At 45.8% G+C, this 15,900-nt stretch overlaps 1 protein-coding gene across 1 annotated transcript in view; it reads left to right on the top strand.

The window, feature by feature from the left end:
* BAP1 (BRCA1 associated protein 1) overlaps nucleotides 1-15,900 on the top strand; it is an 83,641-nt gene that overhangs the window by 30,651 nt on the left and 37,090 nt on the right. Inside the window, exons 8-11 of the mRNA XM_029599499.1 lie at nucleotides 86-164; nucleotides 585-708; nucleotides 8,248-8,389; nucleotides 9,055-9,245. Coding sequence (XP_029455359.1) covers nucleotides 86-164; nucleotides 585-708; nucleotides 8,248-8,389; nucleotides 9,055-9,245 — 536 coding nt within the window. The remainder of the gene's footprint in view (nucleotides 1-85; nucleotides 165-584; nucleotides 709-8,247; nucleotides 8,390-9,054; nucleotides 9,246-15,900) is intronic.

Below are 15,900 nucleotides of genomic sequence, written 5' to 3'. Positions count from 1 at the left end.
GTCTCTCTGACATTGTCTCTTATTTTGTGAGCTGTGGGTGTATCTTGGATCTGTCTGCTATGCTCTCCTTCCTCTTGGTGTGCAGGACCCTGGGCTGATGATGAAGAGTGGACAGACAAAGCTCGCCGAGTGATCATGGAGAGGATCGGACTAGCCACAGCAGGGTAAGGAGTGCTACGGCTTGGCTCAGCTCAGCTTGGGTATCAGAGCAGATAAGCACAGAGAGAAGGATGGGAGTGGGGAAATTGGTTCATTAGTGTATAAGCACAGTCTTTTTCCTGGCAATATTCCTAGAAAAAGACAGACTTCAGTACAGTTGAATAAATAGGCAGTGTGTTTCATCTGTCTCAGGATACTGGTGCTAAGTGTGTGAAATCCCTCTATCCTATCCATATAACACTTTAGATTGTCTGAGAAGGTTAACTATAGTATAAACTGCTGGGGTTGGGAGTATTTGCTTATACTGCAAATACTTAGTCTGTTCCTATGCGGAGAATGTTTTATTTCCATGCCAGTCATCAGGTTTGACCATGCTTCTGTTTCTTGCTTTAATGTGCTGACTTGTTTAGTTGGATTTCCCACAGGGAGCCATACCATGATATCCGCTTCAACCTCATGGCTGTGGTGCCGGACCGGAGGGTGAAGTATGAATCTAAACTGCATATCCTGAAGATGAACAGACAGACTGTACTAGAAGCCCTGCAGCAGGTACAGAGCACAGGAGAACAGCAGTAGCAACAGTGGTATTCTCCACAGAGGGGGGTGGGGTTTTAACTGTACATTCAGTACAGAGCACAGAAGGAGAAGAGAAGCAGTGGCAGCAGTGGTAATTGCCATTGGAGGAGCGGAGGATCACTCTGTAACAGATAATGTACAGTTAAGGATGAGAGGAGAGGTTACAGAAGAAGGGAGGAGAGCTGTACTTTTCAAAGCCATTTACCTGGATAAACTGGCCCATGTGAAAATTTGTCCTCAGTCTGGTTAAAAGCATGCACGTGCTTCGGTAGTCTATGTACTTTTAGCCAGGTTGTGGAAGGGGGAGTGTTCAGTGGGTGAGGTGGGGGTAATCCCAGAACCATATTCAGGGCAGGGAAGTAAAATAGTATGTATAAATTACCTTTTTACAACTACTTGTGTTGTGTTACCTCTGCTGCCTGCACAAAAGATCAAGTGCAGAGTAAGTAGCAGCTTTTAACATGAACATTTTACACTTGTTTCCAAAAAGAAACTGCCTGCATTCTTAGTCTGTGAAAATCAGTGTAAAGTGTGTGTGTGTGCTAAAAGCACTCAAACATTTTACAACTACATGTGCTATTTGAAAATTGGCCCCTATCAGTACAGAGCATAGGAGAAGAGGAGCACTAGCTGTAGTGCTAGCCACTACAGGAGGGAGAATAATAGTTTCTCAGTCGACAAGCAGGGCTGAATTAGCCATGACATGTGGATGACATCATCTGACAGCACCGAATGGACCTTTCTCTCTACCTCAGTTAAGTTTTTTTACTATTGAGTATGTGCAGAAGTTTACACGTACACTGCCTAGTGAGCCCCTCAGTCTTTTTTTGTGCAAGCTTCTACACGAACGTGTACCCACCCTTTATTCATTTTTTTCTAATCTTCTGCTACCTGCAATATTTCTTTAAATCTTTCTTTGTCTTTTGAGTTGACTGGTTGCCTCAGCAGCCCCTTAACGGTATGTTTCAATACTGCCTTAAAAAAAAAAAAAGTTTGAGATGTCTGGTTTAAAAAAGGCCACTCCCAGTGGTAGCAAAATGTCCATCAAAGATGGCCACAATATCTGTTACGGTTGCCTGGGACCCAATTATAACGCAGCTAACTGTTATAATTGTATTCAGATGTTGCCTAGATCCCTGCAGAACAGGACTTGGAGGATGGAGGAACTTCGCAGGTCGGTGAAGAATCAGAGCCGTTTGTCTTTCTGGATTGGGGCCTTCTTGGGCTCCTTCCATACTGAACAAAGCCGGAGATCCTCCGGCAGGGCTCCCCCAACTGAGTCACTGGGCTCTGGATCCGCTGCAGTTCAGGGGTCAAGCAAGAAATGGAAACATTGAGCATCTTCTGTACACTCACAGGTCCCTTGATCCTCTACGTGGGACTTGGTGCAGAAGAAGAAGCACCATTCATCAGAGCTGTTATGGTCAGCACCACCAAAGCATTCTGCATCAGAACATGCACTTGATGCATTGGCCCCCTGGCGCCGTCAACACACTGCTCCCCAGCGCACTTGCTGCAGGGACAAACTTTGGGGGGACCTGGAAGAGACTCCTTTCAATTGTCTTCCTCTGTGTTGGCGCCATTGTCTATCTCACCTGCTCTTTTTGGATCCCAGGCGCTCCAGGGCTCCTTCACTGTCATCTACTTGTGGGCTGTATTTAGAAGCATTAGATTCTATCTGCGCTATTGTGCCTCTGGTCTGTAAGCAGTCAGCCCAGCAGAGAGCCTCCTCTTAGAGTCCAGTATGTGCTTCTCAAGAAGATGACCCTGTGCTGGTTTCAAATGAGACTGTCTCTTCTTCAACTCCAGGCCCGAGGACACAACTGTCGATAGATCATGTGACTGAGTTGGTAAAGACTTTTTTTTACCTCATTGGCAGCCAGTAATGAGGGCGCCCTTCAGCCTCTCCTGTCAAGGATGATGGATTTGTTCCCTCAAGTGGGAAACCCTTTTTCCTCCATGCATCTGGAGTTTCCATCAGAGGTCCCAGGGGTGGACACTAGCCCACCTCAGTCAGGCAGGCCTCCCCTGTCTGTAGAGGAATCTAGCCAGCATTTTGAGGATGGAGCGCCGGATGCTTCCATCTGGAATATGCCCTGTAAGTATTCCACTCTGAGGTGACTGAGGTCCCTGCCCCAATCATTACCATCGTCATCAGGGTCATGGGTTAGTGTCCTACCACTGCTTGGCTTTGAGGAAGGGGCTATGGGGATCCCTTCATACCTCTTAATTGACCTGCAGGAACATTCATTTCCACCTGAAAAACATATAAATTCATGGACAGGCTGGGTAAGGTGGGTAGGAGTCAATATTTATAGGGACAAAGATCCCTGCACCAAGGTCTTCAGATTCTGGAAACGCCTTCTAAACCGGCAATGATCCCAGTCCACAAATTCCTGCAGGATTTACAAACAAGAATGTGAGATAATAGAGCCTCATGCCCACCAGTAGCCAGGAAACTGGACCTTAAATACAGAGTTCAACAGAATTCTGGGTGTAGGGTAGTTCAACTACTGCACCAGTTTGTGTAGTGGAATATGCATTAAAATGATCTGAAGGCTAGCCAGGTTATTGGACAATTTGGGGAAGAAAGTCTTCCAGAGTCTGTTTTGTCAGCGGGAGCTGAACAGCCTTCTTCCTGTGGATGCTGTTACTTCACTTTCAAGTGCTCCTTTTTCCAGAGATGCCCTTTCTGCTCTACCTGTGCTGCTGCAACAGCAGCTTCTAGCATGTGGATGACCATGTGAGAGACATAAGCCTAAGATTCCACAGCAAGCCCAGCCCAGGCCTGGGCCTAGGTTTTGATAGGATTCGATCCTTAGGCTTCAATCCTTCTGGTAGGAGGGAGGAGTCAGCTGTTCTTTAAAGAATATCAGAAGATCATCAAGGATTGTTGAGTCCTCAAAATTGTGGAATCTGGTTATTGCGTGCATTTCTCTCATCTCCCAGATCACTTGAATCGGCTCCATCTCGAGATGGAATTGCTTCTCAGCCAGTGGACAATAGAGCCTGTCCATCCCAAAGACCATGGCACAGTGTTCTATTTCCATTATTTCCTTATCCCCATAAAGTCAGGGGGATTGAGACCTAGCCTGTATTTATGAAGACTGAAAAAGAGCCTGTTATGGGAAAAGTTCAAAATGAATGCCTTCCACACTATTCACATATCCACCCATTCATATTTCTCATTGGAAATACCTCTGATTCGTAATGGATTCTTCTCACTACCAATACAAGTTTCTCCCCTTGGGGCTTTGAGAGACCCTACGGACTTTCATGAAATGCTTAGCAGTAGCAGCGGCACACTTCCATCATTGGGAGATTTGTGTCTTTCCATACTTGAATGATTGGCTGGTGGTGGGACCTTCTCATGCAGGAGTGTTGGATTACTTGCAGAAGACAATACAGCTTCTTCAGTCACTATGTTTCATATTCAACTTTGCCAAGTTGAACCTCAACTCTACCCAGAGAATCAAGCTTGTCTGGACATGAATAGATCCATTTAAAGCATTCCTTCCGCCAGATTGAGCATTTTGTCTTCAAGCACTGGTCTAGAACTTGCTGAAGCGGAATCAAGTACCAGCCCAAGCAGTCCTGATTTGTCTTAGGACACATGGCAACAGCAGTGTATGTAGTACCTTGATGCACCTCAACATGATAGTTCTCCATTGGGGCCTCTGCTGTCAGTGGGATCAACTGTGCTGGTCCTTGTCACATCCTGTATGGGCAACCATGGAGATTAGTTCATCCCTCAATTAGTGGATAGATCCATAGATCCTGGAAATGGATGAATCAATCAAGGGGTGGGGTGCATATATGGCTCCTTCTGAACTCGGGGGGGGGGGGGGGGGGGGGGGGGGCGTTGAATTTGGTCGGCGATGGAACACCTGTTCTAGATCCAACCTCTTGGAGCTGCGAGCCATTCGACATGCATTCAGTTTTCTTACAACCCCTTTAGGAAAAAAGGATTCTGATCCAAGCAGACAATCAAGTAGCAATGTTTTTTGTGAACAAAGAAGGGGGCATAGGGTCCTGGACCCTCTGTCAGGAATCTATGAAAATTTGTAAGTGGGCTTACAGTCACATAACTTTTCTCCAGTTATTTACTCAGTATCTCTAATACACTGACAGATCGCCTCAGCAAGGTTTTTCACCCCCGTTTGATCTCTGTACCAGTATATGGTAGATAGGCTATTTGACCTCTGGTGTCATCAATCACTCAACTTGTTTGTGTCAGAAAACAACAGGAAAGGCGACAAATTCTGTTCTATTCTTCAAAGTACATTTACATCCATTCTGGACATTTTTCTGCTTAAGTGGGACGCAGATCTGTTGTATACCTTTTCTCTGCTTACACTGGGGCAAGGACAATGCAGAAAGTACTCCAAGACCAGGCACATCAAACTTCAAACCTTTTCTGTTGGAAATGAACCTTTTCTGTCAAAATGAAACTCCAGAGAAGATGACTCAAACCAACACCAGAAAATATTTCTTCATGGAGAGGGTGGTGGATGCCTGGAATGCCCTTCTGGAGGAAGTGGTGAAGACAAAACAGTCAAAGAATTCAAAGTAGCATGGGGTAAACACTTTGGATCCCTAAAAGCTAGAGGATTGAAATGAAGAAAAGGGTGCATGGGGGTAACTTACTGGTATGGCAGTTACTACCCTTAACCAATAAGACTTGATACTTTTAATGCAACTGCAACATTACTCACTGTTTCAACGGCAAGGAGAAAAGGGGAGTTTTATTCAGACAACAACCAATGAGGACCCTGACTTTTATGGTCTGGGGAACTAATAAACATTGGGGGTAACCTGCAAGGAGCAGCAATTGCCACCCTTAAACAATAAGCCTTGATGCTTTTGACGCATGCAACTACAACATCACTCTCCGCTTTGAACAGCGGTAGGTGGGGCTTGGGAATGGTGGAAGAGGAAGAAGAATTGGATTCAGATGACAACCAATACAGGCCCTGACTTTTACGATCTGAGATATTGATACGCAGACATAAGGGAAAAAGCACAGGTCTGCTTCTAAGGCCAAGTCTATAAGCAAAACATGACAGTACTGTCTGAATTTTCAAGAAGGCTTCATCACCCAGTAAAACTTTTGCTGCTAGTATATTTTTGATGGTTTATCATAAGGCTTTGGAATAACTGCATGGAGTGGCAGTTGATACCCTTAAGAGAAACATGGAGGTACCTGCATGGCGCAGCAGATACTATCATAAGCTTGCTGGGCAGACTGGATGAACCATTTTTCCACAACAGAGTGGTGCTCCACGCTCGCACTAAGTTTCTGCCAAAAGTGGTTTCTGCATTTCATTTGAATCAAATCATTGTTTTATCCATGTTCTTTCTGATACCTCACGTGCATGAAGGGGAGAAGGCCCTCTTTTTACTGGACTGTTAAAAGAGAACTCAATCACATCATCAGGCATCTTAAGTTTTCGTCTCCTACAATCCTAACAGACTAGGAGTAGCTGTTTCCAAACTCAGGTTGTTGAACTGGCTAGCATAGTGTATTGCACATTGTTATGCTCTGGCTGGCCTTCAAATCACAGCTCAAGTAAGACCTATAGCTACCTCAATGGATCTCCAAAGAACCATGTCCAGTGAAATTATTGCAAAGCTGCAACTTAGTCATCTGTTCATACCTTCATGTCCCATTACTGGCTGGCCAGTCTCTCGAGAAGTGACAGTAACTTTGAACAAGCAGTTTTGTGCAGCCTGTTTACCCAGTGGTCCATGCTCCACAGGGAGTCTGGGTTGCTCTTTCAGTGAATGCTCTGCTATGCAGTCCTTCTCTTGGGACTCCCTATGTGTCATGGCTAATTCAGCCCTATTTGTCAATGGGGAAGATAAGTTTGCTTACCTTAAACTAGGTTTTCAGTAGAAAGCCGGATGAATTAGCAATGCTTAATACCTGCTCGCCTCCCTGGAGTCAACTACTGAGCTAAAGCTAAACTCAACTGAGAGGCTCACGAGGCAGCACTTGCGTGGGAACTTGCATGCTTGCTCAGTAGTAAAACTTTACTGAGCTAGATAGAGGGGCCCATTTGGTGCCATTGGATGACGTCACTCGTGTCATGGTTAATTCATCCTGCGATCTACATACAACTCCATTTATATTAAGAAAACTTGCTTGCCTCCTGCTCCTTTGTACTTCCAACTCTGAAGCATCAGGGCTGGGATTTGGTATCCTGAACCTTCATTCACAACTGTTAGGGGAGTTTTCCCCTTATTTTTATTCTCTCTCTTATCCATCCATATCTATTCTGGTCATTGTAGCAACAGTCCTGGGCCAGCGACCCAGAACCCTGCAAACATGGGTCCTGAATGCAACCACTAGATGTAACCCTTAACCATGACCTTGACTCCCTCCCTTCTCACCCTCTGCCCTCTTGCCCTGTGAGCTATGAACTCCGCCTCCGTAGCATCCCCCAGTTGATCTGGAGATTGAACTGAGAATCTTCTGCTTGGCTGCTCTGCCACTGAGCCATAGGTCTGCCAAGGAAGAAGAAGAATAATGGCAGGTTCAGGTTAATGGCAGGTTCAGAAAGTGTTAATCATGTAATATTGTAAGGATGTCCTTGCCTTTTAAGATCTTAGGGCTTTATTTACTGAACATTTTCCCATATACACTAAATGGGAGAAAACCTTTAGTAAATAAGCCTGTTGGTGCCGATTGCCACCTGGCAATGTAGCCCTCTCCCCTGCTCATGAAGTGAAAAGTGAATTCAGGGAGGAGTAGCCCAATGGTTAGCACAGTGGGCTGAGAAGGTTCAAATCCCATTGATGTTTCTTATGACTTTGGGCAAGTCGCTTCAGCCTCAGTTGCCTTCTGTACAAACTTAGGGCCTCGATTACTAAGCATTTTTCCCATAGACGCAGAATGATATTAAAGCTTTAGATTGTAAGCCCTCTAGGACAGGGAAATACCTGTTGAACCTGAATGTAACGTGCCTTGAGCTACCAATGAAGAGGCATGAACTAAATATAAATAAATACTGCTTATTTATTTAAAACATTTTTGACATGCAGGTCCAAATTCCATGCTCCCTAGGGGGTATGTAACACCATCCATAATAATAGGACAAACAAATGAATTAAAACACATCAAGTATATAAAAATTAAGATATCAATCTGCAACAGAATAAAATATCACAACCTCAGAAACAAAATCTGAATATTTCACATTTAAGGGGTCCCATAGGCACGAATAAAAAAGAGAACTTAATTTCTTCCTAAATGTCAAATACTCTTTCTATAGCCTCAGCTATTCCAGCGATGTATTACAGAGGGCAGGGACTGCAATTGAAAAGACCTGAGGTCTTGTCATACTCGAGTGTATATGTGCGTGATTTATTTCATTGCGTTAGATGATCAGAGGTTTTCAGAGGGGGTTCACTATCTCGGGGCTTTGCATGATTTACCACATATAGTATTTCTGCTCTCTGCTAATCATAGAGTATAACAGTTCTCTGCTAATAATTAATTTCTTTGTGCAGTTGATTCGAGTAACACAGCCGGAACTGATTCAGACACAAAAGTCTCAAGAGCTGCAGCCCTCTGAAGATTCAAAACCCGTCAAGGCTTCTCCACCTTCAGAGGCTAGCAAAACGCAGGCAGCCACAGAGACATCGCTCACAGGTATGGGGACAGATAGCACTCAGGGTCCAGCACAGGGATGGAGAGAGGCAGAGATAGCATCCACAGGGACTTGGGGGGGAGGGCGCACAGTACAAAGACTGCACCCACAAGTACAGGGCCGTAAAGCCATGGTGAGACAGAGAGCACCCAGAGATACAGGGGGAGGGGGGACAAAGTGGAGAGAGTGGTAGGTGGTACTGAGACTGTCTCCAGAGGGGGAAAAGACAGGGCAACAAAAGCAGAATGACTGTGTATTGGGAGAATGACTCGGGAAACACAGTCGGGGGTTTGTTGAATTCCCACCCTGTTGCATTTTGGTAATTGTAGTCCAGTTCATGTTTTGGAAAACCAGATTGCAGATAAAGCACTGTTTATGTAGTAAGGACCTCCTTGGGGGGGTTGGGAACGGAGGAGGAAGGTGATTTGGTGTGCAAAAGACATTACTAAAAACTTTTGAGAAAGGCATGCTCCATAATCATAAAAGTTAAATCAGGCCAGATTGGAGTTTCTTGCCTCTAACTAATAAATCAAAAGTGTTGATCCCTTACCAAGCCAAATTTAATTGTAAAAACATTACTGTTGTTGTAGCAATAAATGATAGTGGTAAAAGAAGAGCAAGGGGAGCTGATGCGAGGCAATGTTACTAAAAGTCACATGGCTATCAGTTTCAGATGGTGTTGAAGAATCCTCCAGTCAGTGCCGTCCTACTGCAACACCCAGCCTTGCAAACAAAGGGAAACTTGTTGGCAAGCCTTCCATGGGTAGCATTAATGGGACTCCGCCAGCACCCAGCCCCATCGTCCAACGTTTGCCTGCCTTCCTGGATAACCATAACTATGCCAAATCCCCAATGCAGGTGAGTGGCCTGGATTCCCCTGGCAGCGCTCCTGTTGTAGTACACTCTGCTCCTATGACATATGCCACACAATTTGTGTATATCCTTCCCAGGGGATTCATTCAGCATGTCTTATTCTACTTCTTATTACAAATTTCATTTACATAAGAAACACCATACTAGGTCCATCAAGGCCAGCATCGTGTCTCCAGCAGTGGCCAGTCTGTATCACAAGTACTCGGTAGGATCCCAAAGGCATCCTTGTTCCTAACTGGAATAAGTATTTTCCCATTGATAGCGGGGCTGAATTAGCCAGCTGTCTGGGATGTCCTCTGGCAGCCCTGAGGTAGAGCTTCTCTTAGCGATCACAGAACCTTGTTCTGTGCAGTTGTGTGTGTCTTTCCGTGAGATTGGCCATCTTCTCCTCAGTCTGTTTCTTCCGTGCTGCCATTTGCACAGGGAGTTCTTCTCTCGACGTCTCCTTAAGTTTTTTTGCCTCACTCAGAAAACCCAAACAGCACTTTTCAGTGCTAACATGGCCCCCAAACCGCCTGACTTCAAGTACTGCCAGTGTGGTATGGGTCTTCCACAGAGATGAATTGCCGGCCCTAGTCTCCCAGACCCTGAAGACTCTGGGAGTGTCCGGCGCGGACTCTAAGTCGGAACCAAAAAGGAACCCCATCTTGGTGTCTCTACGGAAATCTTCTTACTATTTTCCAATACTGGAAGCCATCCAGGAGTTGATTGACCTGGAGTGGGATGCCCTGGAAGCCAGTTTTAAAGGAGGTCAAGCCTTAGAGGCCCTGTACTCGCTGAACCCGGCGGCCAAGGAACGCCTGCACTTCCCGAAAGTAGACTCTCTGTCTGCACCGTCTCGAAGTGGGCAACTATCCCAGTTGAGGGAGGAGCGGCCTTGAAGGATGCACACGACAGGAGGTTGGAGTCTATCCTTAAGCAAGCCTTTGACGCGACAACAATGATACTGCAGATTGCCTCCTGTTGTGCCCTGGTGGCCCATTCATGTCTACTTCTCTCGAGAGAGGCTGATAATTCTGGGGTTCCTACCAGGGAGGCAATGGAACTTGCCGCGGCCTTCCTAGCAGATGAGAGCTCTCACTTAGTGCGCATCTCGGCCAGAGGACTAGCCTCAGTGGTGGCGGCCAGAAAACAGCTATGGCTGCGAAACTGGTCAGCGGATGCGACCTCTAAGGCAAACAGCACAAAGATGCCCTTTAAGGGATCCCTTCTATTCGGAAGCGATATGGAAAAGCTTACCAGTAAATGGGGAGAATCTCCGGTGCCTCGGCTACCAGAAGATAGGAAGAGACGGTCACAGGGCCCCTCACCCAGGAGGGTTCAGGCTAGGGGCTCCCAGTGATTCTGGCCCTACAGAAACCCGCCATTCCAGACATCTCTATCTTCTGGAAGGTCTCAGCTCTTTTGGATCCGACAACCAAAAAGGGGAACTGGTTCAGGCTCCGGTTCGGCCTGAACTGTACAAGGAAGCTGGGCCAACTCATCCACGGGACGAGGGGATAGAGGGCAGCTATCCCTCTTCTATCAGAGGTGGGTCGAGATCATGTCTGACAATTGGGTTCTGGACATCATACAAAAAGGATATGCCCTAGAAGTTTGCAGCATCCCTCGGGACAAATTCATGATGTCGTCTTGCCACTCCCAGCACAAACGACTGGCAGTGGAATCCATGCTACTAAGGCTCCTCAGTTTGAGGGCTATAACCCCGGTGCCCACATCCCAGGAAAATACGGGGCATTATTCCATCTATTTCAACATACCCAAGAAAGAGGGGTCATTTCGCCTCATCTTGGACCTCAAGAGCATCAACAGTCATCTGCGGGTAACCCACTTCCACATGGAAACTCTCTTCACTCTGTCATTATGGCCGTTCAGCCAGGAGAGTTCTTAACGTCCCTGGACCTCTGAGGCCTACCATCAGCACCACCAGAGTTTTCTGCACTTTACGATACTCGGCCGCCATTATTAGTTCCGGGCTTTGCCTTTCGGACTGACAACCGCCCCCTGAACGTTCTCCAAAATTATGATAGTCATAGCGGCGGCGCTAAGGAAAGAAGGAGTCCTGGTACACCCTTACTTAGACGACTGGCTGAGCTGGGCAAAGTCGTCGGACGAGAGCCTCCAGGCGACCAGCAGGGACATGTCCCTACTCCAGGAACTTGGTTAGGTCATGAACATGGACAAGAGCAGTCTCAAGCCCTCCCAGTCCTTGGAGTACCTGAGAGTCTGGTTCGACACCATAAGAACATAAGAAATTGCCATGCTGGGTCAGACCAAGGGTCCATCAAGCCCAGCATCCTGTTTCCAACAGAGGCCAAACCAGGCCACAAGAACCTGGCAATTACCCAAACACCAAGAAGATCCCATGCTTCTGATGCAGTTAATAGCAGTGGCTATTCCCTAAGTAAACTTGATTAATAGCAGTTAATGGACTTCTTCTCGAAGAACTTATCCAAACCTTTTTTGAACCCAGCTACACTAACTGCACTAATCACATCCTCTGGCAACAAATTCCAGAGCTTAATTGTGCATTGAGTGAAAAAGAATTTTCTCCATTTTGTCTTAAATGTGCTACTTGCTAACTTCATGGAATGCCCCTTAGTCCTTCTATTATCCGAAAGTGTAAATAACCGATTTACATCTACTTGTTAAAGACCTCTCATGATCTTAAAGACCTCTGTCATATCCCCCCTCAGCCATCTCTTCTCCAAGCTGAACAGCCCTAACTTCTTTAGCCTTTCCTCATAGGGGAGCTGTTCCACCCCCTTTATCATTTTGGTCACCCTTCTCTGTACCTTCTCCATCGCAACTATATCTTTTTTGAGATGTGGCGACCAGAATTGTACACAGTATTCAAGGTGCAGTCTCACCATGGAGCGATACGGAAGCATTATGACATTTTCCATTTTATTAACCATTCCCTTCCTAATAATTCTTAACATTTTGTTTGCTTTTTTTGACTGCTGTAGCACACTGAGCCGACGATTTTAAAGTATTATCCACTATGATGCCTAGATCTTTTTCCTGGGTGGTAGCTCCTAATATGGAACCTAACATCGTATAACTACAGCAAGGGTTATTTTTCCCTATATGCAACACCTTGCACTTGTCCACATTAAATTTCATCTGCCATTTGGATGCCCAATCTTCCAGTCTTGCAAGGTCCTCCTGTAACGTATCACAATTCGCTTGTGATTTAACTACTTTGAATAATTTTGTATCATCCACAAATTTGATAACCCCACTCGTAGTACTCCTTTCCAAATCATTTATATATATATATATATATATATATATTGAAAAGCACCGGTCCAAGTACAGATCCCTGAGGCATTCCACTCTTTACCTTTTCCCACTGAGAAAATTGACCATTTAATCCTATGCTCTGTTTCCTGTCTTTTAACCAGTTTGTAATCCACAAAAGGACATCACCTCCTATCCCATGACCTTTTTAGTTTTCTTAGAAGCCTCTCATGAGGGAATTTGTCAAACGCCTTCTGAAAATCCAAATACCACGCAAGACAGTCTTCCTCCCTCCCTCGAGGATAAGGAAGCTGATGTGCCAAGTGCGCTGATTGACGAACAGAATGCGCCCCAGGTATGGAGCGAACTCCAGGTCCTCGGCATTTTAGCGTCCATACTGCAGGTAGTGCCGTGGGCGAGGGCACACATGAGACTACTCCTTAAAATGTTGACTGTATACATTATTATATAGAGTAGTCTTGAAATATCTGTAAGTGGACTGTCCAGAGGTTAATAAGGCCCTGATTTACTAAGCTTTTTTTCCTTAGACAAAATAGGGAAAAAAGGCTTCAGGCCCTAAATTAGTTAAAATGAAAAGCTAAAATTGTACTTTCATGGCATTTTCTTTTCAATAAACCGTTCATGCAAACATTACACACACACACTTAAGTCAATCAAAGAAAGTCAAACGGTCTCTCCAAGTGCCTCAGTTTCGAATGGAAACTCTTGGTCGGTGATTGCGTCGGTCCACAAAGGGGAATTCCTAACTTCGCTGGACCTGATCGAGGCGTACTTGCATATCTGCATTCGACCCGATCACCAGAAGTACCTGAGGTTCGCAATCCTGGGCAATCATTTTCAATTCTGCGCTCTTCCTTTCAGGCTCGCTACAGTGCCCAGGGTCTTCACCAAAGTGATGGTTGTCATGGCAGCAGGGCTCTGGAAGGAAAGTGTCTTGGTTTATCCTTAACTGGAACAACTGACTGATTCGAGTGATGTCGGAGGCTCTCTGTTAGATGGCAGTGCACCGGGTCCTTCATCTCTTGAGGTCGTTGGGTTGGATCACTGTGCAACAATGAAAGTGTTACTGACCTAAAAAGGTCCTACTCTGTAGTATCTTGATGTGCTGAACACGACTATGACCATGAAAAGTTTTTATTGGCTCTCGTTTTGAAGATGTTTAATATAGTTCACTTTCTATGTTTAGTCATGTAAATTTATCCAGTAGGACTGTAAATAAGCCTAGAATGATGTAATATTGCATCATACCATCATGCACACATCATCCAGAGTTTATTACATCATTTTCTGATGCAATGCAGTTCTGCTGCCATGCTGCTGCTGAGTAAGCTGACGTCAGCAGTGTACTATATGAAGCCCAATCAGAAAGGGTGAGCATTTGAAATATGCTGGCTGACTACTGCTGGACACTCCGCAGAGATGCTCCCGAACAGGTGTACAAGAGACAAGCAAAGAAATCTAAGACGTAGTCTATGACTTCATTTTTCAAACGGTATTAACCGTAGGTCTCTTACTATTGGCATACAATTCAAGATGTAATTATATTATTGCATATTACAAAAAAACTAGAGCCAATTTTGCATTTTCACAGTCACATTCGTGTTTAGCACATGGAAATGTATAAGAATTGACTAATTTCATTTCCGTAACATGACTTTTGTGAAAATTTGTTATCCAGTGTCAATCTGGCCAAGAGTCATCTAGTTCCCTCCCAGTCCTTGGAGTTTTTGGGTGCGCTGTTCAACACTCGCTTTGGCAAGGTTTTCTTTACTGAAGAGTGGATTGCCAAGCTGCAGGCTCAAGTACAGGAATTGCTAGTCAAGAGTCTTCCCAGGGTCTGGGATTACTTGTAGGTCTTCGGTTCGATGGCTTCCATTCTGGAGCGAGTCCTGTGGGCATTTGCTCATATGCGACCTCTTCAGTCAGCCTTATTCTCCCTTTGGGATCCAGTTTCCGAACAATTTCAGCTTCCATTTCCTCTTACGGAATCTGCATGTTCTAGCCTCGCTTGGTGGCTCTTCCCAGACAACTTGCGCCGGGGTGTGGACTTGGAAATCCCCTCTTGGACAGTGGTCACCACCGATGCCAGCTTCTCTGGTCGGGGAGTGTTTTGTCAGGGGAGAGTGGTGCAGGGTCAGTGGTCAGTCAGGGAGTCCTTGTGGTCAGTCAACAAGTTAGATACCAGGGCTGTTCGATTGACCTTGCAGGCTCTTCTTCCATTGGTGCGGGGGAGTTCGGTCAGAATCCTGTCGGACAATGCTACATCGGTAGCCTACATAAATCACCAGGGAGGAACCAAAAGTCAACCGGTGGCACGGGAAGCCTGGGAGTTGATCAGCTGGGAGGAGCTGCACCTCGATAGGATAGCAGCCTCTCATATTGCCGGGGTAGACAATGTTCAAGTAGATTTCCTCAGCTGACACCAACTGGATCCCGGAGAGTGGGAGCTCTCCAACGATGCTTTTCACCTCATATGCGACAAGTGGACTAGGCCGAGGGTGGACTTGATGGCGACGTTCCACAATCCCAAAGCCCCGCGGTTCTTCAGTTGATGCCGGGAGGCAGGAACGGAGGGAGTAGATGCCTTAGTCCTCTCCTGGCTGGTGGACTTCCTGTTGGACGTGTTTCCGCCTTGGCCATTGGTCGGCAAAGCGTTAGTCGCGTAGAAGTTCATCCGGCGTGGTGGTGCTGGTAGCTCAAGAATGCCTAAGGCATCTGTGGTTTGCGGATCTACTCAACCTAGTGGTAGAAGGCCCTCTGAGATTTCGTCTGTTACCAAATCTCCTGCGCCAGGGGCACATTTGTTTGGAATTCTTACAGGACTGTCTAAACAAAGGGCTGACCCTCAACTCCTTGAAGGTTCAGGTTGCGGCTCTCTCCTGTTTCAGAGGCAAAGTGAATGGAGTCCACTTAGCTACACATCCGGACGTTTTGTAAGGGACTTCTGCTCTGTCTTTGAACCAGCCGGCTCATGTAGAATCCAAATAGCGTCTATCTCTGATAACTCAGAACAGCTATGGCCAGGTTTGTGTATGGCATTTCCAGTTCTCGTAACACACAGCATGGCGCATGTCCTTGAATGATAGGCATTGATATCAAGCGTTAATGAAACAGACTACAGCATTTTTAGCAATAAGAAGGTTTCTGCCTGAGCACATGCAGTCCTTCCTGTGATTTCTTAGCTTGCACACAGAGTGGTAGTTGGATCTATGGTGAAGGGGTGGGAAGAGCAAATTCTAAACTGCTAAAACAGTTGATTATAAAGCACCTAGAAATGAAGCCTTTTAGATTCTGGGAGCCCTGCCTCTTAGTCTTGCTAGCTCAGGAAAGCTGAAAGGATCTTTAGACATACCTGGGGATGACTGAACAAAAGCAA

The sequence above is a fragment of the Rhinatrema bivittatum genome, chromosome 4 (assembly GCF_901001135.1).
Source record: "Rhinatrema bivittatum chromosome 4, aRhiBiv1.1, whole genome shotgun sequence".
In the NCBI taxonomy this organism is placed as follows: Eukaryota; Metazoa; Chordata; class Amphibia; order Gymnophiona; family Rhinatrematidae; genus Rhinatrema; species Rhinatrema bivittatum.
The sequence above is the reverse complement of the archived record's forward strand: the minus strand, read 5'-3'. Positions and strand labels throughout refer to the sequence as shown.